Source organism: Chanos chanos, chromosome 5 (genome assembly GCF_902362185.1).
Source record: "Chanos chanos chromosome 5, fChaCha1.1, whole genome shotgun sequence".
Classification (NCBI taxonomy): domain Eukaryota; kingdom Metazoa; phylum Chordata; class Actinopteri; order Gonorynchiformes; family Chanidae; genus Chanos; species Chanos chanos.
The window spans coordinates 43691199-43716285 of NC_044499.1; the positions used below are offsets into that span (position 1 = coordinate 43691199).

General features: G+C 43.4%; 1 protein-coding gene across 1 annotated transcript in view; it reads left to right on the top strand.

Moving 5' to 3' along the window:
- Positions 1 to 25087, top strand: part of arhgap23b (Rho GTPase activating protein 23b) — a 34471-nt gene that overhangs the window by 7436 nt on the left and 1948 nt on the right. Inside the window, exons 2-23 of the mRNA XM_030775313.1 lie at positions 14460 to 14642; positions 15690 to 15714; positions 15822 to 15914; positions 16035 to 16113; positions 16421 to 16475; positions 16935 to 18363; positions 18685 to 18840; positions 19515 to 19626; positions 20067 to 20106; positions 20458 to 20595; positions 20756 to 21082; positions 21298 to 21359; positions 21672 to 21790; positions 21973 to 22088; positions 22290 to 22442; positions 22668 to 22746; positions 22833 to 22906; positions 23085 to 23174; positions 23387 to 23512; positions 23610 to 23651; positions 23937 to 24030; positions 24695 to 24726. Of these exons, the coding sequence (XP_030631173.1) occupies positions 14460 to 14642; positions 15690 to 15714; positions 15822 to 15914; positions 16035 to 16113; positions 16421 to 16475; positions 16935 to 18363; positions 18685 to 18840; positions 19515 to 19626; positions 20067 to 20106; positions 20458 to 20595; positions 20756 to 21082; positions 21298 to 21359; positions 21672 to 21790; positions 21973 to 22088; positions 22290 to 22442; positions 22668 to 22746; positions 22833 to 22906; positions 23085 to 23174; positions 23387 to 23512; positions 23610 to 23651; positions 23937 to 24030; positions 24695 to 24726 (3624 nt within the window). The remainder of the gene's footprint in view (positions 1 to 14459; positions 14643 to 15689; positions 15715 to 15821; positions 15915 to 16034; positions 16114 to 16420; positions 16476 to 16934; positions 18364 to 18684; positions 18841 to 19514; positions 19627 to 20066; positions 20107 to 20457; positions 20596 to 20755; positions 21083 to 21297; positions 21360 to 21671; positions 21791 to 21972; positions 22089 to 22289; positions 22443 to 22667; positions 22747 to 22832; positions 22907 to 23084; positions 23175 to 23386; positions 23513 to 23609; positions 23652 to 23936; positions 24031 to 24694; positions 24727 to 25087) is intronic.

Genomic DNA, 25087 nt, shown 5'->3' on the forward strand with positions numbered 1-25087 from the left:
TCTACATGCTGCTCTGTTTTAGTGGGGCACGGGGGTATTAGATTAATGCATGGAGCTCTGGGGAGGTCACTGAGATAAATATCAGGGCTTTTCATTATATGTGTCTATGTGTGTAAATACTGAGGTTTTAGCCAACCTTTGTTTATGGGGTGTGCCCTGCCCCATCATGCCCTGTATGAACATGTCTTCCTTTCATATCTGTATATATTTTATATTTCATAAACATATACACACACACACACACACACACATCTATATGTATATGTATGTGTGTACATACATACATGCATATATATACATCTATATGTATGTGTGTGTGTGTGTGTGTGTGTGTGTGTGTGTGTGTTTATGTTATGTGTTTTGACACACATCAAAACAAAAGACAGTTTACAAATGACACAGATCTTTTTAACAGTCATCAAAAGGATAAAATCATGTTTAAGAACATCCACACAGTAGAAGTGTGGAGGTATTGTCCCCATTCAACTATTTCTCAGAGTTATTAAGGAAAGCTTTGTGTATAGTTTACAGTTAAGGGTAAATTTAGAACTTGGGATGATAGGTTCATAAAAGGGTAAAGAAATTACTGAACGTGTTTTCGTATAAGGTACTGAGATGACAGGTTATTAACCAATAGTCTGTCTGAATAAATACCACAGCTTTTGTCCCTCTGTAGAGGGGGATTGTGCACAGTGCTGACCTCTACTGTTGAAGTATGATCTCACTTAGTAAGCTACCACTAATATTATTACCACGATTACCGCACTTCCAGTCATTGTCAGATTCAGTAGCTAGACCCTCAGACAAAGCAGGTTTACTTTGCTTATTTCTTGTCTATTGTGTCTTCCACACAAGCTGCCATGTCTCCCATATTATCCATCTGCATGTGGAGTTGAGTAAGGAATTAAATATACATTGTTCTGTGGCTAAGCGTGGGGTGGGCGTAGGTTACTGTTAGCTTAGGGAGGCACAGAGAGAGACGATGAGAGAGTCTAAGAATAGAACAACACAACCCCTCACATCTACAGACTCCCTTCCACCTGACGTTCTGTTACAACACAGGCAGTTTGGACAGTCATTGCATCGGTGAACTCAGAACTGGCTCTGACATGAACTTTTTCAGAATTCAGCATGTCTGAACACAACCTTCTCCCATGTGTTAATGAGATGGGGCATGGAAAAGAACATTTGTAGGGTAGCAGTGATGCAGATGAGACATCCTTTCGCTCGTTGCTATGGTTTAGTAGGGAACAGAATCTGCTATACTGGCAATGATGCAGGTGCATGAGTATACATGCATTTTTGTGTATGTGAGCCTGTGAAGTGGTCCAGAAACACATCAGTGGGAGGGGGGGGGGGGCATGGCTGACTGGGTAAAGCAAAGAGTGTAGTTCTCACTTTTCCTTGGCACTCTCATGAAGCATTTGTTATGTAATGTGTGTGCGTGTGTGTGTGTGTGTGTGTGTGTGTATGTGTGTGTCTGTGTGTGTGTGTGTGTGTGTGTGTAGTCTTGTGTATTTGTGTTTGTGTTGCCTCTTCTGTCCTTAGGGGGCTGTCGCCTAATATCAGCATCAAAATGAACTCTCGCCTCATTGGCCCCGAACTGCACTCAGGCCCTTAGGCCATGATTACGTTGTTACAGACCATATACGGACACACAGACATTTAGCACAGACATATAGCCAGAGATTCAGGCTGTTTCACTGAACACGCATCAAAAATCTTTTCTGACCCTTCAGACTAATGGTGGCATAAGGCACTGGTATAAGCAGTAGAGGAAACAAAAGAATTGCCATGTTACTCCATCTGCCCACCTGAACATTTCACTGAATGCGTAAAGCGTTATATGTTGTGTACAGTCCATCTGCATGTGCTATGCAGTGTGCGTATTCACAGTCACATATATTCACATGTATTCACTGTCTCTTATGTGCAGCTGTCTTTCACTGGTTCTATGTTGGTTATTTTTTAAACCTTGCCCTACATTTCCTCAGTATAATCACACTCACTTAAAATGAATGTTGAATTGAGTGCTAGGTATTAAAACATAAAAACATGGGTATAAAAACTGGGTATAAAAACATCAGATGTGTTTTTGCCTAGCAGTGGTGCCGCTTGATTTTGGATCTCTCTCTCTCTCTTTCTGTATGTGTGTGTGTGTGTGTGTGTTTGTGTGTGTTTGTGTGTGTGTGTGTGTGTGTGCACGCATGCGCACTCAGCACACAACAGATTATTTCTTGGTGAGTATAGTTTCTGTTCATGCAAAAGTAATATCTATATAATTACTACAGTAATGGAATGGCAGCATTTACAAGACTAGTATTACTATACTGAGAGAGAGAGAGAGAGAGAGAGAGAGAGAGAAAGAGTGAGAGTTTGGGTGCAGGACAATTGTAAGGTAGCAATTGTGGGGTTTCACTGAATGCGGGGGGGGGGGGGTGGCTCGCGCGCAAAAACTTGTTACTACAACAGTGATTAACGCCCAGTGGCCACCTGCTGCTCCTCCTTGTTACTGGTAGGGACTTGATGTGGGACTAGGATTGGGCAGTGGTACACACTACCTAACAGACACAATTTCCACCAACGGTTCTCATTCCTATTCGTTCACATATTTCACTTTCTTCACGGCACAGCTGTTAATGAGAGACAAACAGGATGGGCTGCATTTAAGCTTGTGTAACTGTCTAAATAACATCCATAATTTATTTGTGTTGCCAAACTCTTGTTTGTTTATGTCCGACAAGGAGACCAAGATGGCTCCGCCTCAATGCGTAAGAGTACAATTTGCCGTGTGTTCATTCGCTTACTGGAGTTGTTGCGCTCTACCACGGAGCAGAGGGCGGGATGTTTGTTATAGTCTATCCGGACACTGAATTCAGTTTAGAATAACGGGCCAGTCGAGGGAAAGGGATTTACACTGAGCCTGTCAGTACACAGGGAGGGGGCTGTCCCAAACATCCAAACAACGGGAAAAGAGGGTTCAACGAGGAGAAAGGAGTTTCTGTATGCATGTATCCCTTATTGCCAGCGCATCGTAGCAATGTGGAAGTAACAACTGTAAACAATTGTGATTTTTAAAGTATCTTACCCGTCAGGTTTCCCTCAACGGTCCAATTTAACCAATGAATGGAGTTGCTTTTTGCCTTGTTGGAATACCCCCAGACTCTCAAGCTGAAGTAAGTGTCCGCTGCTGTCCATTATACTTATCCTTTGTCTGACTGCAGTTTATGTACAGCAAAATTGTGAGTTATGACTGTACGTGAACCTGCTAGTTATTGTTGCTGCACCGGATGAAATGAGTGGCGTGAATAACAGTAGCCTTAAGAGGCTTTAAAGTACGTTCTGGGAGTCAACAGCGTGGCTACTTGATGGAAAAACTCGTGCCTTGTATACAAATGCGAGAGGGTGTGTGACTAACAAGCTGTTCAAAATGTTGAACTAAGTTTAGTCTCAAGGTCTGCTTGGGAATGTAAAGCCTAACAGATTCTATTGCGAACTCGCGCTCTCCGGACAACGGGATGCGCTCGAAGCATCAGAACGTATTTTATTCCAGAGAACGTTTTTCTTAATTTCTTTAATATCAGGAGGAGCCTGTGAAACTACTCACGACGAAGTTGACGCTAGTTTCTGGGATTTCTACACAGTTGTAAATTTAGCTGTGCAAATATTAAAAGAACGAAGAGTTAAAAACGTGCGCCTTGGTGCTTTCATTTCAATAGGTCAGCCTACAGACATAGACAGAGGGGACATTGTAACCGTTACTCAAGCCTGTTTAGAGAAAGGGGGATGTGTGTCAATGCTTATTGTTCCACACTGTACAGCAGATCCCCGTTGGAACGTGTGATGGCTATGCTCATCTGTATCCATCTTATGCAAATCCGATTGTCTATTACATAGCGTCTTCCATTTATTGTAACAAACTTTGGTCAAAGGTGCCTTCTAGTTTGGGATCTCAGCAAGATGTATATACTCTGATGCCGGGCGCAAGGTAGGACAGTAGGGTTGCTGAGGAGCCTTTGAAGAATGGCTTGATAGGGTTGGATTAGGAAAGGTTAATACAGAGAAGTGATGGAGGCAGTTTGGCAGAACATGTGTCCTGTGCAAAAGTAACACATACACTACCTTGTTATTCACACCATCTTCCCAATACAACCCTGCCTGTCTCATCCTTCTCAAGCGACAGATGATACTAATCAGCTGCTTGATGTTCATAACTTAAACCTTGTCTGTAAATTCGTTTCTGTTTAGTGGTGTGGATGTGGTTTTGACTGAGCACGTCAGAGTCGGGTTCTAGCCAGGAACAAGTTGGACGGCAGTAACGTGTTTGCACTTTTGAGAACCTTGTGTTTGCCTGATTTGCTTGATCCTGTTGCTGAGTTTGGATGTAGGTTATTGTGTATTTTCACATGATCCACTATCAAAGCACTGCGTGACCTCATCACAAGGCCTGAAAACAAATAACCAAGAGGATCAAATGTCTTTTCCTGTTCACCACTCTCAATGTGAACATTTATGCTCACTGTTGCACATTTTTGCAACTTAAACACATCTGTTGCCTTGAAGCTGCTGCTTTGCTTGAGGAAAAGGGCAATTTTGCTGTCTTTGTTTTTTTTTTTTCTCTTTTCTTTTGTCAAAATATTATTCTCTGGACATAGAAATCAACTGAAGGATAACACAGCGTACGGGCACACACGTCACTGCTGCACGTTACTTCATAGTCACATACACCACTCCTGTAAAAATGTTTGGAAGGAAGGGCTGACTCAAAGTGAGTGATAGGCCACATACCCTGCATACTTGACATATCACTTTCCATATGACGTTTGTATCTTTACAGTCAAAGACAGAGCGCTTGCAGTCCAAGTAATCAAAGCAATAGACAAAGAAAAGAGTAGGAATACGAAAAACAGGTTGTGCTATCCGCGTAGGGAAACTTCTAATAACACCATTACGAAATACAACCACATAACTCTATATGTATTTTTTTTTAAAAATCATTTACCTTACATTACTTCACCAATGTGTTTTTAGACAATGGCAGACTCGTAGGAGCAGATCATAGCTTATTAGTCCACAGATTGTCACTCTGAAAGGACTAATCAGAAAGGTGTCCAGGAGCAGAAACCTGTTCACACATATTCCCACAGACTAAAGCGCTAAGTGAAGTAAATAATGGACCACTCTCCTCTGTTGCTCTTTGGTGCCAAACTCTTTCAGCGCTTCGCTGTGTACTTTGTTTTTCTCTCTGTAGTCTTATCAGCGATACACTAGTCATGAGGCCTGAATCTGGCAGGCTTCACAGTGGGAATGAAGCCACAAACTCTTGACAGTTTTTCCCCTGGGGTTAAGGCCTTGAGCTGTCACTTATCGCTATGTTCATTATGGGCCGTCCTCAATAATTAACCAGGCCTTAGCGCTGGTTCAGGGTGTGTGCAAGCCTGTTTGTGTGTGTGTGTGTGTGTGTTCACTGTGTACTTCAGAGGCAGCAGAGAGTCCTCTAAGCTTGCCAAAGGAGGCTCTGACTGCAATTAAGATAATCCACTGATCTTCGAGGGACGCTCTGAGGGATGCCCTTCTGCAGCGATGCTTTTGTGTTTCTCAGGACGTTTGTGCAAACAGCAGACTTGTTCTATTCTTTTCCAGAAATCCTTTATTAGGCTGTCCACTGACTTCATAACAGAGATCAACAGTGACCTTCTCAGAGTGACAGTCAAATCCGAGCTGGGATTTGAGGCCAAAGATTGTTGTCTCTCTAATTCCTATATCTGTCTCCATGTCTTATTCCCACATACTCTTCTCCACAGAACACTTTGTCAAGCTGGCTTTTTAGCGCAACGCTGGAATGCAAAACCATTGCATAAGTGTGGCCTTTGACCTCTGCAATTAAAAGAAACTGTTAGATGAAAAGGACTCACAGTGAGTTATTCTTAAGTTTACAGACTGACAGGGAGCAAATTGAGTGACCTTGATGGATACACTTGAAGGACGTGGTGTCTGTTCTTAGTAGAAAGCGTGACCACAGAAAAAGAAAGAATGAGAGAAAGAGAGTGGGCATTGAGAGCGCTTTGCTCATGTCTGAAAGTGGGAGGTACAGGGCAAGCTTGGTCTTGCTTTTGAAATTCACTTGTGACAATGAGCCTCTGTTTTTGTCCTGGCTCACTGAAGAGAAAGACCTTCTTCTGTGTTTGGGGAACTTGAGGGCTTGTGTAGGTCAGAGTTTAAAGGTCGGCCAGAACTGTTACACCCCTCTTTTTTCGAGGTAAAAAGAAGGCAGTAAAGTTACTTTGGAGAGCCCTGGCGTGAAGACTGACAGGGGATAGGAGTCAAAGGGAGGTGCGAATGTGTGAATGTTGCTCCTCTGTGGCAAAGATAAGAGGGGGTGCATTCTCTACCCAGCTGGAGAGTAGTTCAGGAATGTGCTGTATAGAAGGGATGAAAGTATAGCAGACATACAATTAGACGTACAAAAAGAAAAAAAAAAGAGAGAGAGAAATGGAGCAGATGATTTAGATGTGTAAGGCAGTGAAGTATAGCGTTTGGGAGGAGATGAAAGAAAGGATGGGATGAGAAAAAGAGAGAGAAAATGTGTGCAGAGAGTGGGGGTATGGGAGTGAACATAAGGCATCAGGTGTAGTTCACACAGGGCTGTGCTCCCCGTGTGAGAGAGCAGTTGACAGTTTTCCCCCCCTCCTCTCTCACCGTGGAGCTCATCTGTATACCCAGCTGTCGCTCTGTGAATTGGGACGCCGTGATGTGGCAAGCCCCCCTTTTACCCTCAGCTCCCCTTGTATGAAGTTCCACCTGCACTGCTTCACCTCAGCCCCTGCTGGTGTATGCCAAGGGCCACCTAAAGTTTCATTTAGCCTTCTTTTAACCTGCACGCGTACATCAGAGGAAACGTGTGTTGAGAGGTTACTGTAAAAAAAAAAAAACCCTCAAGGTCTATAGTGAAAACATGATTTTTTTTTGTTTCTGCTCTCCAGGAACACAACCTCTCGTATGAGGTTTTAAAACTGTAGCTTTATAAAGTATGAATGAATTTCACAGCAATCTGAGTGAATATTTAGGACTTTTATTTAGCCTGTTTGTAGCTAAAGAGTAGTCAGTGCTGTGCCATGCGAGTTCTTTTAAGTTAACTACATTTACATGAACTAAAAATCCATTTTGTTGCATCTTTTTTTATTCAGGATAAAAAAGGATAATACAGTAACTCTCGGTATACCGAAGAAATGGATGGAGTCCGTGAAAGACGACCAGTGTTATTTAATGTAGTTTACTCCAGTGCTTGACATAATGTTTGTTGAGATCACTTCATTCATGCATTTAATTTTTTCAGATATGCGATTATTTATTGTTCATACATGTACATTAGGTTTATTCACTGTCGTACAAAATTCACTTTTTTAACCAATGTTCAGGGGTTCAGTTGTAAGAATGATTATTATTGCCCATTTCTGTTTGCCACCTGTATGCAGTATGTACATTCAAACATTGCCTTTCCAAATATTTTCCTGTATTTGTTCTTGTTTTTGATACCTCTCATTTGCTTATGCCATACATGTTCTGACTTTTATACAAAAAAAAAAGATATTTTTGAGTTTCAGAATTACTGTAACAGAATTACTGTTACACTGTAACACTTTTTTTTTTTCAGTTCAGTAACTGACATGAGGAATAGAAGCTCGTGAGCTTCACTCCGGAGTCGTGTTGAAATGTAAATGTGGAATGTGAGTGGAATGGGAGGAGGCTCTGACAGAGGAACGGAGGAAAAAACGGATTCATTCTTCTCTGAGAGAAATAGCTGAGTTATGCCGTCATTGTAAAAATGCAGTGTGGGCCAGACACGAGACACGAGCCTGGCCCTCTTTCAGCCTGTACAGGACGAAAGGGAGAGAGAAAGAGACAAACGGCTTTTTTTAAAAGAATTTAGGAAAAGATGGTGAGAACCACAGGTGTGTTTGACCTTCAGGAGTAGGTGTAGTGCTTTGAAGTTCACAAAGAATATTTATTTCCTCTCTCTCTCTCTCTCTCTCTCTCTCTATGAACATCATGTAGCAGTACTTCACATATTACAGGGTTACCTACATTGTAGTTACAGTAGTTGTGTTTGGTACGTAAATGTAGGGCTGTAATGATTGCTCATTGATTATAGGAAAACGTGACTCGTAGTGATTTCACAGATAAGGGCCATTAAGGGCCAATGGGGCCCCATGCTGGAGGAGCTTCACTATGGCTCTAATATTTACAGGCCTGGTTGGAGGTTGGCCTTCAGTAATAGGAGCATCTGCCATGCAATGGAAAACGAGTGTGGGGGTAGTGGGAGTTTCTGCTCGGAAATATGAAATTATAAAACAGTTTTTTTTTCTTTTTTTAGCAAGGAAGGAATTTTATGGTTGACTAAATATAGGTCAATTAAGAGGCCTTTCCTGCCATTCAGGGCTTTGTGTATGTATGGGGTGTGTGTGTGTGTGTGTGTGTCCGTACTTGTACATGTATGTATACTCTTCAGAGTGGGGATTATATTCTCATCACTTTTATACAAATGTTACTCTTTGGATTCAGTGAAGATGGTTGACGCATCTGCTTTATTCATCTGCAGCCTGTTTTGTACCATATACTTTTCTCTGATTTTCATACTTCTTACAGTTTTGTAAATGTAATGTTGTAGTACCTACGTTGTTTTTAGAATCGACTAGATGATTAAATAATGGACAGGGAATTTTTTGTTTGTTTGTATGTCTGTTTAACTTTGTGAGTAACAACCATTTCAGCTCTACGTAGGGCTGACTGAGTGTCGTATATTGATGCCTACTAGTGGCCATAGGTTGCAGCTACACACATATCTACCCATATAACTTAGTGAAAGTCAGGAAAAAGTGAACAAGAGCGCATTTCGTCATACTGTGTCAGCTCATAACCCCAAGATATGTTTGTGCATATGCAGTGTGGTGTTGAGTGTGTATGCTGACACTCTTTTTTTTGGTCTGTGTTCTGCATCTGCACATTGACTGATGTGGGAGTGTTTATGAGTGGTGTGTGTCTGTGTGTGTGTGTGTGTGTATAGAGCCACTGGCTCTGATCGGTCCCACGTGTCACATTGTTCCCCAGTGTCAGCGGCTGCATTGTCAGGCGGGCTGTGTTTGTGTAGTGCCTCTGTGTTCTCTCTCGCCACCCCACCCCACCTCACACCACCCCACCTCCCTCTCTCTATCCATCACTTCCTCCATCCATCTCTCTTTTCCTACATCATCACCGCCTCTCTCATCAACTCACAGCTCTCCACTTATGTATTTAAAGCAAATAAACGGATAAGCAGAAGGCTGCTGACTGAAGCTATGTGCCTGTTATTTCTTTGACAATCTGTTGGGAGCAGATGTTTCATAGAGAGTCATTTCAAAACATTATCTCACTGTCTTTTTCCCCAGTTCTCTCTTCACTTAAGTGGCTCTGATTGTCTGTATGTCTTTGTGGAGAGTCTCTCTCTCTCTCTCTCTCTCTCTCTCTCTCTCGTTCCTTTTAGTCTTTCCACCAAGCACTTCTTTACAACAGAGGAGTCACAACTAAGAGAGAGACAGGACCCAGGAAGGGACTTATCCTGCTCTCCAGAGAACTCTTAGTTGTTACTGTGACTATTTTTCATGTGATTTTTCTCTGTTTAGTTTCCTAGGGCAGTTTTTAGTTGGAAAGAAATTAGTCTCACTGTCTTTGTGCTGACCCTCTCAAACGTCCACAGTTCACTCTGTGTGTATGTCTCACTCTCCCTCTACACACCACACACAGGTGTCAAGGCAAAGAGCAGTGCCTCTGTGATGGCTTTCAAAACTGCAAGTACCACTGCTTTAGAACACACACACACACACACTTGTTCTGTAAGTTCTAAATTCAGTGTGCACTTGCTGTTGTATCGGGGAGCCAGCAGCGATGGCCAGGTCACTGAATCTAAAAAGAGTCGACAGAGATGTAGTGTGAGTGAGCTAGAGAGAGAGAGCGAGAGAGAGAGAGAGAGAGAGAGAAAAACAGAGAGGGGGGGGGGGGGAGAGAGAGAGAGTGAGAGTGAGAGACGTGTATCTGTATGAAAAGAGCAGCGCATCACACCACCAGCAGGCTGGACTTGGCTGGAAAGAGAAAGATGTGCGGAAAAAGAGAAACATGAAAGAGAGGCGGAGAGAGAGAGAGGGAGAGAGGCACAGAGTGAAAGGGAGGGTCGTATGTACTGATGGAGCCCCCCAGTCTCCTGAATAGCAGTGTTCACACAGGACTGACAGATAGGACAACAATCTCTGCATGGAAGAATTTCAAATCTCGGCTCTGGAACAGGGCTCACAGCCTAAAAAGGCAGGATTTAAGAGATCTGTCCCTCTGCATAGAGGACCACACAAGCTCACAGTGAAATTCTGTGAATCATATGGGATCACAGTGCATGACTGCTGGGAACTTATGGCTGGAGAGCCCCTCAGTAGCCGTGGACTTTACAGAAGGTAGGGGGAATAACCAGACGCCTTTCAGTACACTGAGCAAAACTGAAAGAATGGAGATTATCAAAATGCGGCATCGGACAGAATTACGGCACTTTTGACAAAAGTCGTCATTCTACACAGTTTGGAAATGAGGTTAGTGTAAGCGACTGCTGTACGTTAATGATAAAAAAACTAAGAGCTCACAGTGGTACAATAGTCCAATCAACTTTACTTTGTGACAGGAAATAAAAAAAACAGGTGGAAATATTTTTGGAGTTTTAAAACAACAAATTCTTAGAAAGAAGAGGGAGTGAACATGAACTCTTAGCTACATTTAACTGAGGAGCAGCTCGTGTTGAAATATGGATAGAACTGGGAGAGGAGAACATTGCTCCTAAGGCTGGAGACCAGAAGGAGAGTGGGAGGAAGAAAGGAGGCTTTGGGATGTTCGATGCCCAATCAAAGATGGCTCCATTAGAGATATCCGTGGATAATTGGCTAAGAAGGAGCGCGGCCGTGCAGCTATGATCCGTGAGAGAGAAGCCAACGCTGAGGATACTTTGGAGCTCCTGGAATTAAGAGAACTTTGGAGTACCATTGGAAATAAGGGAGTGGAAGTCCAGAAATGGGACGCAGGACCGGACTCGTTGCAAAACCTACACCAACGTGTTACTTTTTCAGTAAATTAGTTTAACATATAACTCATCGGTACAGCGATTCAGCTATGCATGTAGATTGATCTGTATTGTGCCAGGAGTTCATGGCTGAGGGAAGCTGAAAGCTTGCGTATATCGGCGTGTTTTGTGTGGGCTGACCTGCTGTTTCGATCCAGCCACGTGGTGGTCCCAGTGGGGTTTTTTTTCCTGTGTAGGGTTAGGGGTTATGTGGGCGCTAAGGCAGTCTAAAGTATCAGGGCCCCCAGCACCAACAGGTCTGGAGTGGTGTTTTGAATTCCCTGTTGGGGTGGACTGCAGTGACCCAGAACCCCGTTGCATATGGTTGGCAGTTCTGAGGAGTGGGAGTGCCCGGCCCAGCCATGGACGGGTACCCAGGAGGGACATACGACATTGGCACTTGACTGGGGTAAGACTTCCACCAGGTTCAGTTCCTGACAAAACCACAGGAGCTGAGCATGTCAATTGAGCTGTTTGTTGTTCCTGAATTGCTGAGGATCAAGTCTGTCTATAGTTATATTTACATTGTTTTGAGGCTTTTCTTCATTTCTTTCCTAAAAAAAAAGAAGAGGTGTGATCTGGCTTGGTGTTTCTGTAATTTTAGTATTCCTGTCTGTGCCTCTGATAATAATGAACTCCACAAAAAAAAAAAAACTGTAGTAGCGTTAATCTGTCTTCGTCCTTTGACTGTGGTTCTGCGGCCAGGCGTACTGATTGATGTTTTGAGGTTGTTTCTTTGTTCTGCTTTGACATCATGTACTGCTGAGGCTTTGCTGGTTTGTCATTGTGTTTTGATGTGTTGTGGTTGTGTCTGCACCTACTGTGCCTTATGTAAGGAGAGCTGCAGGGACCGATGGCTAGCGGAGGGGAAGTGAATCAGAGAGGCACCCATGTCTGCACATTCGCTTATCTGTTGATGTATGCATGCAGCGTGTGGTATTTACATGCTTATGTGTATAGGTCATGTAGAGTCGGTTCTCCGTCACACTACCCATTCAGTCTTCCACCGCATCTAGCCTATACCAATGCCAGGATTGCGTTAAGACTGTGTTCAGTAGTGTTGCTTGCGTTAACTCTGTACTGTCGCTCCGAGAGGTGGACAAGCTGTGGAAGGGAGGGAGAAAGAGGTTTCGAATGAGTTACAATCTGTGATCAGAATGTGACAAAGCAACCATTTTGGATAGAGATTGTGACACCCACTATCTTTATTACATATTCCCCAGTGGGCATCCAGTCAGGAAAACAGAGCACAGTAGAGGTATAAGCTCTGATTTAATGCAAGGGATTCCATGCTTTTGATTATTCACTGATGGGGTATTTCATTGTCTGAACTTACTTCTGTAGTCAGCACCAACTCACCTGGTGATCGGTAGAGCTATAGATCATAACGCACTGTTCTTAAGTTCTGCTGTGATTTAAAAAAAGGAATGGTGTGTAAGAGAAGGAGAGGGTTTGCAAAATATGTAAGCCTTCATGTTATGTTTTAGCTTTTCTCATCAGTGAATGCGTGTGTGTGGGTGTGTGTGTGTGGGCCATCTTGGAATGTTACGCTCATGTGTGTACGTTTACACACACTGAAGTGTGACAGGCCTGAAGCCAGGCTGTGGGGAGCAATCCTGTCATTTTTGAAACACTTGTGTCAGCTATTGCATTTTTTTTCCCTTTCTTTCTTTCTTTCTTTCTTTCTTTCTTTCTTTCTTTCTTTCTTTCTTTCTTTCTTTCCCCCACATCACCCCCACACTCTCTCTTTATGTGTCACTCATTGTTCTTTAAAGTTGTGTCTCAATATACCCAGTGCTCACTGACACAGGCCAAATTCCTGTTCACTACTCTCATATCCTGACACTTCTTATTTCCTTGTATTCTTTCTGTCCCTCTCGCACCCCCCCCCCCCCCCCCCCACCCCAACTCTGTTCTTTTGGCTGTCTTATTGGTCCATTTGGCTATGGTGAAGGTCAAGGCCCTGGCCATATGTGAGTAAGGATATCGCTAAGGGGAAGAGAAGGCAGGGGGCAAACAGACACACAATGGAGACTTGACACACTTTGGTGTAAATGGAGCAGGAAGTGTTGTCGTAACAACGAAACGGGTACTGCAGAGGAGTCGAATAAAGATTATTCGGACACTTTACGTTATGCGATGGAATTTGTATATGTCTCACAGAGTTTTCAGCCTTGACTGGTAATTTCCATTTTTTGGAAAGTGAAGGATTCCCTTAATGGCCTGTTTTAGGGGAGGTGCTGCACTTCCTGCTGGAATGTTTCCACTTCCTGTTGTTGTTTTCCGGTGCGATGAGCTAGGTGATGGAATGGAGGGGTGAGGTGTTGTGGAGAAGGGCCAGGGGCAGAGTGGGAGCCAGACAGGGGAGTTTTAGAGGAATGCTATCAGATCAGTCATTCCATACTCCTGCCAGCAGCTCGGCCTTTCAAACTGCAATTTTAAAACATGAAATCTAAATATCCCTATTCATATTCCTTGAATACCTTCATTAAATTGTTGAAAAGCAAGAAATAAAAATGAGTTGCCTTTGAACCGAACTACTTTCTGACTCGGTGAATATCCAGTAAAAGTGCGCTTTATCATTAAATCTAATCACACGTGTTTCCTCACCGTCGGCCTTTGAATAGTCAGATCATTTAGGCTTTGGCTGTGCTCTGAGCACAGAGGAGATGTGGTTAGAGAAAGTGCTCTCGGTGTTTTAATCTCCTGTACTCTCTTTAAATGTACCTCTTGACCTAGAGTCTGAGATAACCTTTAACCACACACACACACACACACACACTTTGTAAGAATGTGTGTTTGTGTGTGTGTGTGTGTATATGCGTGCAAGTGTGTGGTGCTCTTATGCCCTTGTTATTCCACATCAGGAACTACTGTGCTTATTTTTGCCCCATGCTATTGTTGTTTAGTCCCATGTGATGTTTGATTATAGCATCTATGTTTAAAATAGACATTCCTGAGACATTCCACACTCCTCTATTAGGGAGTCTTGCCTGAGGGTTGGGTAGTGTTTCCCGAAACTACCCGACTCTGTTATTGAATGTACCCCACCCTTCACTCAGTTAGTGTATTTTTAATGGCAAGAGAGGGTATACTTTATGGGCTGCGGCTTTGATGGAATTAGAGAAAAGTTCATCACTTTACATCAGGCTAATGTCAGTGAGGTGCATTTCATGTATTTCAATAAGATTTCCTTTGTCCTTCAGCTTATAATTGTATGTCTGTCAGAGGGACGAGGCATTCATTTTGGTGTTTTTTGATTTGCCAGCTGTGGTTTTTTGTCTTTTCGTACCATTTACGCTTTCTTATTTAACTCGCTCTGTTGCAGGCAAAAGGGCAGAGAGATGGAACGTCGCTGTCTAATGAGAATGCTCGCCCAGCGTCGGGAGAGGGCGTGGCATGGCAGGGTCCTCGTACGGTGGTCCTGCAGAAGAACTCTCAGGGCTTTGGCTTCACGCTACGCCACTTTATCGTCTATCCACCGGAGTCTGCCCTTCACACTAGTCTGAAGGTAGGACTTTCCCCCTCAGACTAACCCTAAATAAAATCCCTATTTTATACTGCAGTGACGCAGCCTTAAGTATCAAATCTGCACGGTACATACCTGACGTAAGTTTGACAAAAGGACCACTCTTGACATTCACACCTTGATATCATTTTCTTAATTAATTACATTACGTAGATCTCATAGGCAAGTAGGCAGATTGTTGTTTTCAAGGACTAGTTTATATCTATCTATCTATCTATCTATCTATCTATCTATCTATCTATCTATCTATCTATCTATCTATCTGTCTATCTATCTATCTGTCTATCTATCTATCTATCTATCTATCTATCTATCTATCTATCTATCTATCTATCTATTTGTCTAACTATCTGTCTGCTTATTTATTCACACTTGACTTTTAGGGGAGAGTCAGACAAGAGACTCTTAATTTCTTTCTTTGTGTGACCATACGAGTAATCTGCTGACCTATGACCTCTCACATACAGCAGGGTGACAGCTCTTAGAGAGTCATGTGATCAGTAAGCGTAACATTGGGACATTAACTGGACGTAGTAAGGCTGTTTTAAGACATCCACACAGTTGTCTGAACCCCAATAACCCCATGAGCTTTCCACCCCATACCCCCTGAATTAGTCCTGTGTCCAGAGGGTCAGGGCAGACTGGGCCATAAAGCCCTCTGCTTTTGTTTGTGTGTGTCTGGAATGAGCCGTGTCAGCGAAGCTCAAAGCCTCAACACAGCCAAGCCTATCCAAACTGCCCACTCAGCTCTGTTTGTGTGTGTGTGTGTGTGTGTGTGTGTGCGCGTTTGTTCTTGAAGTCATGTGTAGATGTACAAGCATGTTTGACATATGTGTTTGAATACGTTGTGTTTGTATTAGTGTTTGCATAATGACATATCCTTGTAACGTAACAAAATGAATTTCAGTGAAAACATCTAAATATCAACTAATCTTAGCGATTAAGAATGAGTGCTCCCCCTAGTGGCAAAGTTACCACATTACTCTTCAGATCCACACTTGATGGTCTCTTTTTTTTTTTTTTTTGTAGGATGAGGAGAATGGGAACGGGAAAGGTGAGTAATGGTTATAAATGAATTGAAATCAATGTTGTAAATGCTGTCTAATCAGGGTGTGTTATAGTTGTGGATATGTTTATGTCTGTGTGAAATCTGTTGCTCAGGAGGCCAGAAAAGTCGTTTGGAGCCGATGGACACTATCTTTGTGAAGAATGTGAGAGAGAATGGCCCCGCTCACCTGGCAGGCCTGTGCACAGGTAAGAGAAAACAGTGCTTTTAGAAGATCAAGAGCGCACACTTATTATTTGATTTGTTTGTATGATGAGCACCCCTCTGTCCCACGCTCACTCATTCTCTCTTTCGTTCTTATTTTTCAGGGGACAGACTTGTGAAGGTGAATGGGGAAAGCGTTTTGGGGAAAACATACTCTCAGGTGATAGCGCTGATCCAAAACAGGTGAGAACTGAAGTCCTCTTTATAGATCCTTTATAGAACTTCTATTAAAGTATAAAACTTCTCACAAAGTATAGAACTTCTCGTAAAGTATAAACTTCTCATAAAGTATAGAACTTCTCGTCAAGTATAAACTTCTCATAAAGTATAGAACTTTTCATAAAGTGAAGATTCAGGGAGGTTCAATTATGATTCTGTGCATTCATCTAGCATAACAAATGATAAAAAAACCCTTTTCTCTGATTCCACACTACAATACTCATGTATGAGAATAAACTTGTCTGTGTTTGTCTCTTCTCTGTCTCCTCAGTGATAATGTGTTGGAGCTGTCGATAATGCCCAAAGATGAGGATGTACTGCAGTTGGTAAGTGTGAGTATGACTTTTCTTCTTTTCTTCCTCCTTTCCACTGCCTCTCCTAACACCCAACAAGTACACACTTAACATACTGGCTTAACTTTCTGTATCTGTGCCACATAAACACTGCAATGGTTGTCTTTGAGGAGGAGCACTCTTTTGACCTTTGACCAAGATTGGTATCATTTTCTCTTTGACAACTTAGTGTTTGTGATAAGCTCGACTCTAAATTACCTACCCGCTCTTCATCTGTACTGTACAGGATACGGATACTGTGCAGACAAACGGATTAGATTTTATCTGCAAGCCTGCGATACTGCTTTTGACATAAACATGTTTTCACACTCACAAGCAAATGGCTCGTACTTTTAACTTCCTCCTTTCTTGCTTTCCTTTCCTCTCCACCCTTCTGTCTAATTTCCCATCCATTCCTCTAACTCTCTCTCTCTCTGTACTCCGTATCTACAGGCATACTCTCAGGACGCTTACCTGAGAGGAAATGAGCCGTACACAGGGAAAGCCCAGAACCTTCCAGAACCACCTCCTGCCTGTTACCCACGAAGCAAACCCGCTCAGAACCACAGCCAGCTGGACAACCTGAACTGCCATTCGAGCCCGTCTGGGCAGGCTCATCAACTGGACAACCGTTCCGGAGGGGACGTGGGCGGGACGGCGGGACACCGCTCAGATGAGGGAGGGGTGCAGCACGCTGCCACTGGTCGGCACGTTCTGGGCCACCACCGGGCTCGTTCTTCGTCCTCTGCAGGGATAACTGTTAGTCCTCTGGACTTCCACTTTGCCAATCACAATGCAGCCATTGCTTCTGCGTCACTGCCCCATCCCAGGAAAGGCAGCCTGCCCCAGTCTCGCAGTGAACTGTGCCACCAGGCCCTGTCCGACTGGTACTACAGCCAGGCGGCAGCCGAGCGTCCGAACCTGCCAATGTCCCCCCGCCACCGAAGCATCTCCCAAGATCGACTGGTTGAATTGGGCTTGGCATTGGGGGGCCACCAGGGGGCCTGGCCACACAGTGCCTCCCAGGAAACCTTGTTACTGCACTATGGGGCAGGAATGGGTGCTGGAAGACCCTCCCCACACACAGACTCATCCTGGTTAAGCAGGTGGGGTGTGCCTGGGGGTCAGACCTCCAGTCGCTCCTGCTCGGAGAATCTACTAGCTGCCTACGCTGCCTATGAACACAGTTATGGTCGCTCCCTTGAGACACTGGACCAGGCAGCTGCCCTGGTCTCCCCCCGTTACGAGAGACCAGCCTGGCCCAATCAACCAGCCAAAGCTGAGGAACGTCACGGCTTGGCCAATCACCGTTTGGGAGTCCCAACAACTGCATCACCCACTGGCCGTGGGACAAGCCAAATGCAGAAACAACAGACAGGTCCACAGCCCCAACAGGGTACCTATGCTAGACGTATGCCTGCACAGACGATGGACGACCAAACAGTGGGTTACCGTAGTTACAGCCCTTCGTTCTGTCGGAAGGCTGGTCACATCATGCAGCAGTCGCACTCCTTCAGGGACCCCTCCTACACCGGACCTCACCTCAGCTGGTCCCCTATTCCCAAAACCAGCCCCCCGGACAGTATTCCTTCTTCAGGTCGAGAGTCTTCCCCTCTGACGCCAGACTCTCAGGACGCAGCCAAGCCGGGTTCGGCGGAGGAACCCGTTCAGGTTCAGACTCAAGAGGTGGTCTTCAGACAGAAACCCCCTACAGGCAGGCGGACCCCTCATGCCATGCGGCAGCCGCACTACGCTCTGCCCGTAGATGCAGCGGAGCCTCCTCCAGCCACAGAGGCCACAGGACAAGCTGCCCATCGGCCCAACGGCAGTATGCCGCCCCTGCCCGCGGAGCAGGACTCCCTGGCTTCCATTCCCTTCATAGGTCAGTGTGGGAACCCACACATACCAGCCAATCAGCCATTAATCAACCCTTTTTAATACCTGACGCTAAAATTTTATGTTGAGTTACACATTTGGTTAAGGGCACCCCCAACTACTGAAATCCCCTGTACTTTCTTGTAATGTTAACATCTGACAATAACGTGTTGTCGTGTGTGACTGTGGTGTGTATGTTTGTTTGATTGTGCACCGTGTGTACGTGGTATGTGTTTAGCCTGTGCACTAGTACAGCTTGTTCTTCTCACCGCTCCTCCTGTCCTACCCACAACCCCTAACACCTCACCTTTGACCCCTTACCTCACAGATGAGCCTACCAGCCCTAGTGTTGACCTGCGTGCCCAGCATGTCCCCGCATCCTCAGTCGTGTCCAGCGGCTTGTGCCAAGCACCTGCCCTCATCAACCGTTCCGTCTCTCCCACACTCACCTCCCCTCTCTCACAGCTCCTCTACACAGACTGCAGTGAGTGACTCTACCCAGAATCTACCGTCCCTTCCTGCTCTTTACTGGGGATCCTACCTATTTTCATCACCTGTCCTTTTCAAATCATCTGTCTTATCTTTGTCACAAGTCTGTCATATGTCACTTTTTAATCCATTAACGTTGTCCATTAAGTTTCAAGAGCTGTCTCTCTAACAGTACTATGTATATGTCACTTGTCTCTCTCTCTCTCTCTCTCTCTCTCTTTCCCTATCATCACATCTCAGTTCCACATAACCTGTCTTACTTCCATTACCTATTTCCTCTATTTTATATTTTTCACCAACACAGGACCCAAACTAAACATCAGATTTCCAGCCAAATGTTGGCAAATATTACTAATGGCTGGTAAGTCTAAGTTTAATAGGGTCTGTTAACATGTTTTGTTTAAGAGTGCATCACCACACCTTCCGACATCAAGTCTTTGATTGATCTGTCCTTCTCCCTCTTATTCTGTGAATTTCCCCCGTCTCCTTAGACTTACAGCTAATGTCCCTCCCTCTGTCTTTTGTCTGTCCCTGTATCTCTTTTAGTAGTGACAGATTGTGACTTTCCAACTTTCTCCCCTACTTATCCTTCCTTAGCTCTCTTATCGACACCTGTCAACTTTGATCCCTCATATGTTGTGACATAACTTTTTCCCTTTTTTTTGATAGGTAATATCAAAAACAACCGCCGCTCCTCATACTTATTGGCCATCACTACAGAGCGCTCAAAGTCATGTGACGAGGGACTGAACACCTTCAGAGAAGAGGGTCGTGTTTTCTCGTGAGTAGTGATATCAGCGTGGGTGGGGGAGGGGGTATAACCGCAGTCAGAGATACCTCAGATTGTCCTCCAGATTCTACAGTGAAAATAAACTATTGTGAAATAAACTCATGTGATTTTTTTCTTCCTTTTTTTGTTGTGAGAATTATTGTGTAGAACACAGCTTTTTAGTTTTAAAATCATTTGCCCCTTAGTCAGCATATTCACTGTTTTTGTTTGTACCACAGCATGAAAACAAAGTACCGCAATCACCTTTGTTGTTCAATCACGTGAAATAATCAATATCGAGTTAGATATCACATTACATGAAAGCTGTCATATCAGATTCTGAATCAGCTACCTCCGAGAGTGTGTTTTGTGTGTTTTTAGAACTTATGACAGAGTTTCACTCTAATGACGGTCATTCATAATACTCTGGGAATTCTCTTTTCCTTCCACAGGAGACTACCAAAAAGGGTCAAAAGCTTCTTTACTGATGGGGTGAGTACTCATATTTTATACCAGAGTGACAATAAAAAAAAAACAATAGTGCAAACTGGTCATTCTCTTGCCACTAATGTGGTAAAATGTTTAGCCTATTTTTCAGTTTAATGACTGAACTGTGTTTCCTGGCTTGTTTCATAAACACTGCTCCGACTTCTACGATACAGCTATTTCCCAGTTCTCTTTTGCAATTTGTTTTTTGTTATTTACAGTTTGAGGTGTTTATTTAACACTTACACCTTGTTCCTATCATGTATTCATGGATCGTTGCCGATATCCCAGCTCCTGTAAGTGATTTTACTAAAAGTGGCATTAAATGGGACGGCTGCTGGATGTGCTTTGTTTCAGTCGCTGGAAAGTTTGCGAGTGACGGAGGATGCTCGTTCCAAACGCCACTCCACCTCTGAGTTGGGTACCATCACACTCAGTGACATCAGAAAGGATGGATGGCTGCACTACAAACAGATCCTCACTGAGAAAGGAAAGGTCAGACACCAAATTTACGCCACCTACACCTAAACCTAACACCTCACCCGTACTGTTACTTTGGAAAGCACCTGTGGCCCTTGATTAAAGGTCCAGCTCTTCTTGTGGCGGGGATAAACACATCTTTGATATCTCCCTCTCTCTCTCTCTTCCACTGCAGAAAGTAGGCAGTGGTATGCGTCCATGGAAGCGTGTTTTCTCGGTTCTGCGCTCACAGTCACTGTTCCTCTACAAAGACAAGCGGGAGGCGGTGCTTCACGGCGCCGGGGCGGGGGGTCACGGTCACGGCAACGGCCAGGGGGAGGACGAGCAACCAATCAATATCCGCGGCTGCCTGATTGACATAGCCTACAGCGAGACGAAGCGAAAGCACACACTACGGCTGACGACTCAGGACTTCTGTGAATACCTGTTGCAGGCGGAGGACCGAGAGGACATGCTGAACTGGATTAGGGTCATCAGAGAAAACAGCAAGACTGAGAGTGAGGTTGGTTATGAGTCAGTACATTCAACGCTGTCTCCCGTCTGTCTGGACGCACTGAAGTGTTTCGATGTATTAAACATCTGCTCCTTGTCCTACATAGACCTGAAGCTCATACATTAGGGACTTTGATTAAAAAATTTGATTATTACAGATTACACTTTTACTTTATATATAGAGAATGATGTTTACATATTTTTCTGTCTGCCCTTTCATTTTAGGAGTTGGGTTTCTCCAGACAGGCTCTCATCAATAAGAAACTGAATGACTACAGGAAACAGAGGTGATTTGTCATAACTTTAACTGCTGTTTTATCGCTCTGTAGCTATCAAAAGAAACTTATGTTTAATTACAGTTTTTCAAGAAATTTTCCAATCATTCACTAACCCTCCATAGTTTGCTAAGTAAAGCTTTGAAATGTAGACGACCAGTTGAGTTAGTGATTAGTACTGAGAATTACCTCTAAATGGTGGTATTCTTGTTTTTTTGACTGAGATGTAATTATTGTTCAATCCACTGGATATTAAACTAAGTGCACGTGTCCTCCTATTTTTCATACCCTGTCCATCACCTCTGTCTTATTCCTCCTCTGTAGTCCTGCAGGCGGTAAGCCAGACACTTCTCCGAGGGTTCATCGAATGATGCCACCTTTTCTCCTGTCCAAGACCGACAACACCTCAGGAGTCAACCGTGCCCCAAAAATAGATGGCAAGGGTGAGTTCCTCAGATTCACCCAAAAACAACACAATCTAACTCCATTCCACCCTCCACTTACATTCCACAAACATCTCACTCTCATCACCATCATCATCATCATCATCATCACCACAAACTCACACCACATAGGAGGCATGACTTTGTGACTTTGCTCTCTTGTCTTTCATTTACCTGTTCAGATGAAAGTAGCCCTAAGGCTCCATGGGGGATTAACATCATGAAGAAGGGAAAGAAGGCGGGGCCCAAAGCATTTGGTGTGAGACTGGAGGACTGTCCACCTGGTGCCTCCAATAAGGTCAGTCCGTGAGCTTTATACTAATCTGTGACTGTCCGATCATAGATCCTGAACAGTAACTCCATAGTCAAATTTAACAGTTGATTTGTCATGTTGAGGGCATGAAAATGATAAAAATTCCCATATGGCATTACTCAGTTTTTTCACAAGAGCTCTTGTGTGTTTGCCAGCTGTCTTATCATGAAACGTTTGTGTATGTAGTTTGTCCCCTTGATAGTGGAGATCTGCTGCGGTATGGTGGAGCAGCTGGGTTTGGAGTATACGGGTGTTTATAGAGTACCAGGAAACAATGCTATGGTGTCCACACTGCAAGACCAACTCAACAAAGGCATGGACATTAACACTGCTGAAGAGGTGAGGGAGAGAAAGGAATTGATATCTGTTCGAGCTGGTTAGGGCTGAAAAAAATTAGTTTTAACCACTGATACCTTATCATTTTGCCTAGCCTATTATAGTTTGTCTCTCACTGATGATAGACAAGACAATTTATGGTTATTGGGCCAGAGAGTTAGAGAGAATTCAGATGGTATTCATATCAAAATAGTGTGAGAAACAGAAGACGCTGCTTTTCCTCTACAGAAATGGCAGGACCTAAATGTAATCAGCAGTCTTCTCAAGTCCTTCTTCAGGAAGCTTCCAGAACCTCTATTCACAGATGGTGAGCTCAGCCCCTTAGTTATGCTGATAATTTTACACTGCGTATGCTTGCATAGCACATCACTCACTACTGACCTCTGCTTGCAGATAAGTATAATGACTTCATTGATGCCAACCGGTTAGAAGATGCAGGCGATCGTCTGAAGACTATGAAAAAATTGGTATGTGAAAGCAGTGATGGAGACAAGCAGGAACAGTTCAGGAAACTGAGGATTGTCTTTCAGTTTTTTCTTTTCCCAGTGTGTTTTCTCTGTCTCTGTCCCTCTGTTTATGCCTTACCCCTACCGCCACTATCATGCTTTGTCTTGCCCTTTTCCCTTAACACAATTTTTCTTTCAGATTCGTGATCTACCAGATCACTACTACCATACACTGAAGTTTGTGGTTGGTCACCTGAAGACAGTGGCAGATCACTCAGAGAAGAATAAGGTAAGCACCAAGTCAATGCATTTTCAGTGACAACCTGCCGGAACTTTCTATCATCAATTAAAGCAAATATGTAAACTTTGTTGGGATTTTTGTCAGTCCTCTACCGCCTTTATTATTTTTTTTACAGTCTCTTGTTTATATTATTTCTTATATTTATTATATTATATATATACTATGTACATTATTTTCTTTTTCTTTCCAACTCACTCCAGATGGAGCCCAGAAATCTGGCGCTGGTATTCGGTCCTACACTAGTACGGACCTCTCAGGACAACATGACGGACATGGTCACCCACATGCCCGACCGCTACAAGATAGTAGAGACACTCATCTTGCATGTAAGTACTATCCTATCCTGCTGTTTAAGTAGCTTGTTCTCCTACTTGAGATTTTTGGACACATTTCCTGACACCTAATATGTTCTCTCTATTGCAGCATTCTTGGTTCTTCAGTGATGAACTGGATAAAGATGAGAAGGTATTGTTGATTAAAAATGTACTCTCATTTCAGAAGATCCCTTTTTGTGACAGAGTCTGCAGACTCAGTTTAGCCCATTTTCAAATGTCTTGGCGTAAGCCAACTAAAATGAAGTTGTAGGTCTCCTCAGAGTATGAAGAGGGGCTAAAATTCAATTGCTATTACTTTAGTTTTTAGCTAACAAAGGCCCTCCTAATCAACCAAACTGTATTTAATCATGAGATGTCACACATACACACAGGTACATACTCATGCCCAGTATTAAATCTGTCCCTTCCTCTACAGACACCTGATGACCAGCAAGACCTTCAGCCCGTCCCAAACATTGATCACCTCCTCTCCAACATTGGCAGGACAGTCCCTTTGGAAGACACTTCAGGTGAGATTAACACTGAACTCCAGAGCTTGTAGCAATCTGCCCACTCTAGCTTTCTGTTGTATCTTTGTACCCTCAAAGACAGACAGTGAAGACTTACTTAAACCTGCACTAACAGAGGTATCTGTACAATTGATTGTTTTAACTCTGGGATATTTTTTTCTCATCAAATGCAACTCAATCTCAATTTTCATTCAGTACTTGCAGTAGTTTCTTCCTTCTTTTTGCATGTTTCTGCCAGTCTATTTTTGTACTTTCTCTATCTTCTTTTTCTCTTTTTATGCTATTTTTCCAAATTCTCCCTCTTTCTGTTTCCTTCTCCCTGCTAGCCGAGCCAGTGGAGCAAACACTGCGGTAGGAGCAGGACTCCTTCCTGATATTCTCTGTGTTTATATATGTGTGGGTTTTATATGGGTGAATTTCAAACACTTAACAGATATATTAAATCTATGTATAGACAGATGCCAAAACTCTTAAAGTTTCAACTGGGTGTTCAGTGACCCAGTAAATGAGAGACAACCAGTGTTTCTATGTCCAACTCATACAGACCTCTTACTGTGCTAGATTTCCACAGAACTGCTGTTTTGTTTGCCTGACTCCCACAGGTTTTTCCACAGCCCTGACCTTCTCTCTCTTTTTTTTTACATCTGCCTCTCACCTATTCCAGATTCCACCAACAGTGACTCAACTAGGTCCAAGGTAACATCACTTCCTCTAATCACTGTTTTGTCATAAAGTATCAGCGAAGCAGAACCATAAGTTAAGCTCAGACACGACCTGCAGGGACTTTCCTTGCATTCTGTGGAAATTCCTTCTAACTGACATATTCAGAATTAATTGGTAAACCTACGCTTTGCACTTGCACTTCCACTTTGCAAGTATACACTCTGTTGCCAAAATAAATGAATTAGCATGTGTTTTTCTTAAAGAACCACATTAAATTTAAACCAGATTTTTTTTTTGACAAATAGATAAAATAAGTGTATTTAATTGCCTTGCACACCCTAAATGTATTTGGCAAGTGTTTTATTGACATCAGATATGTTTTATGAGTTTTTAG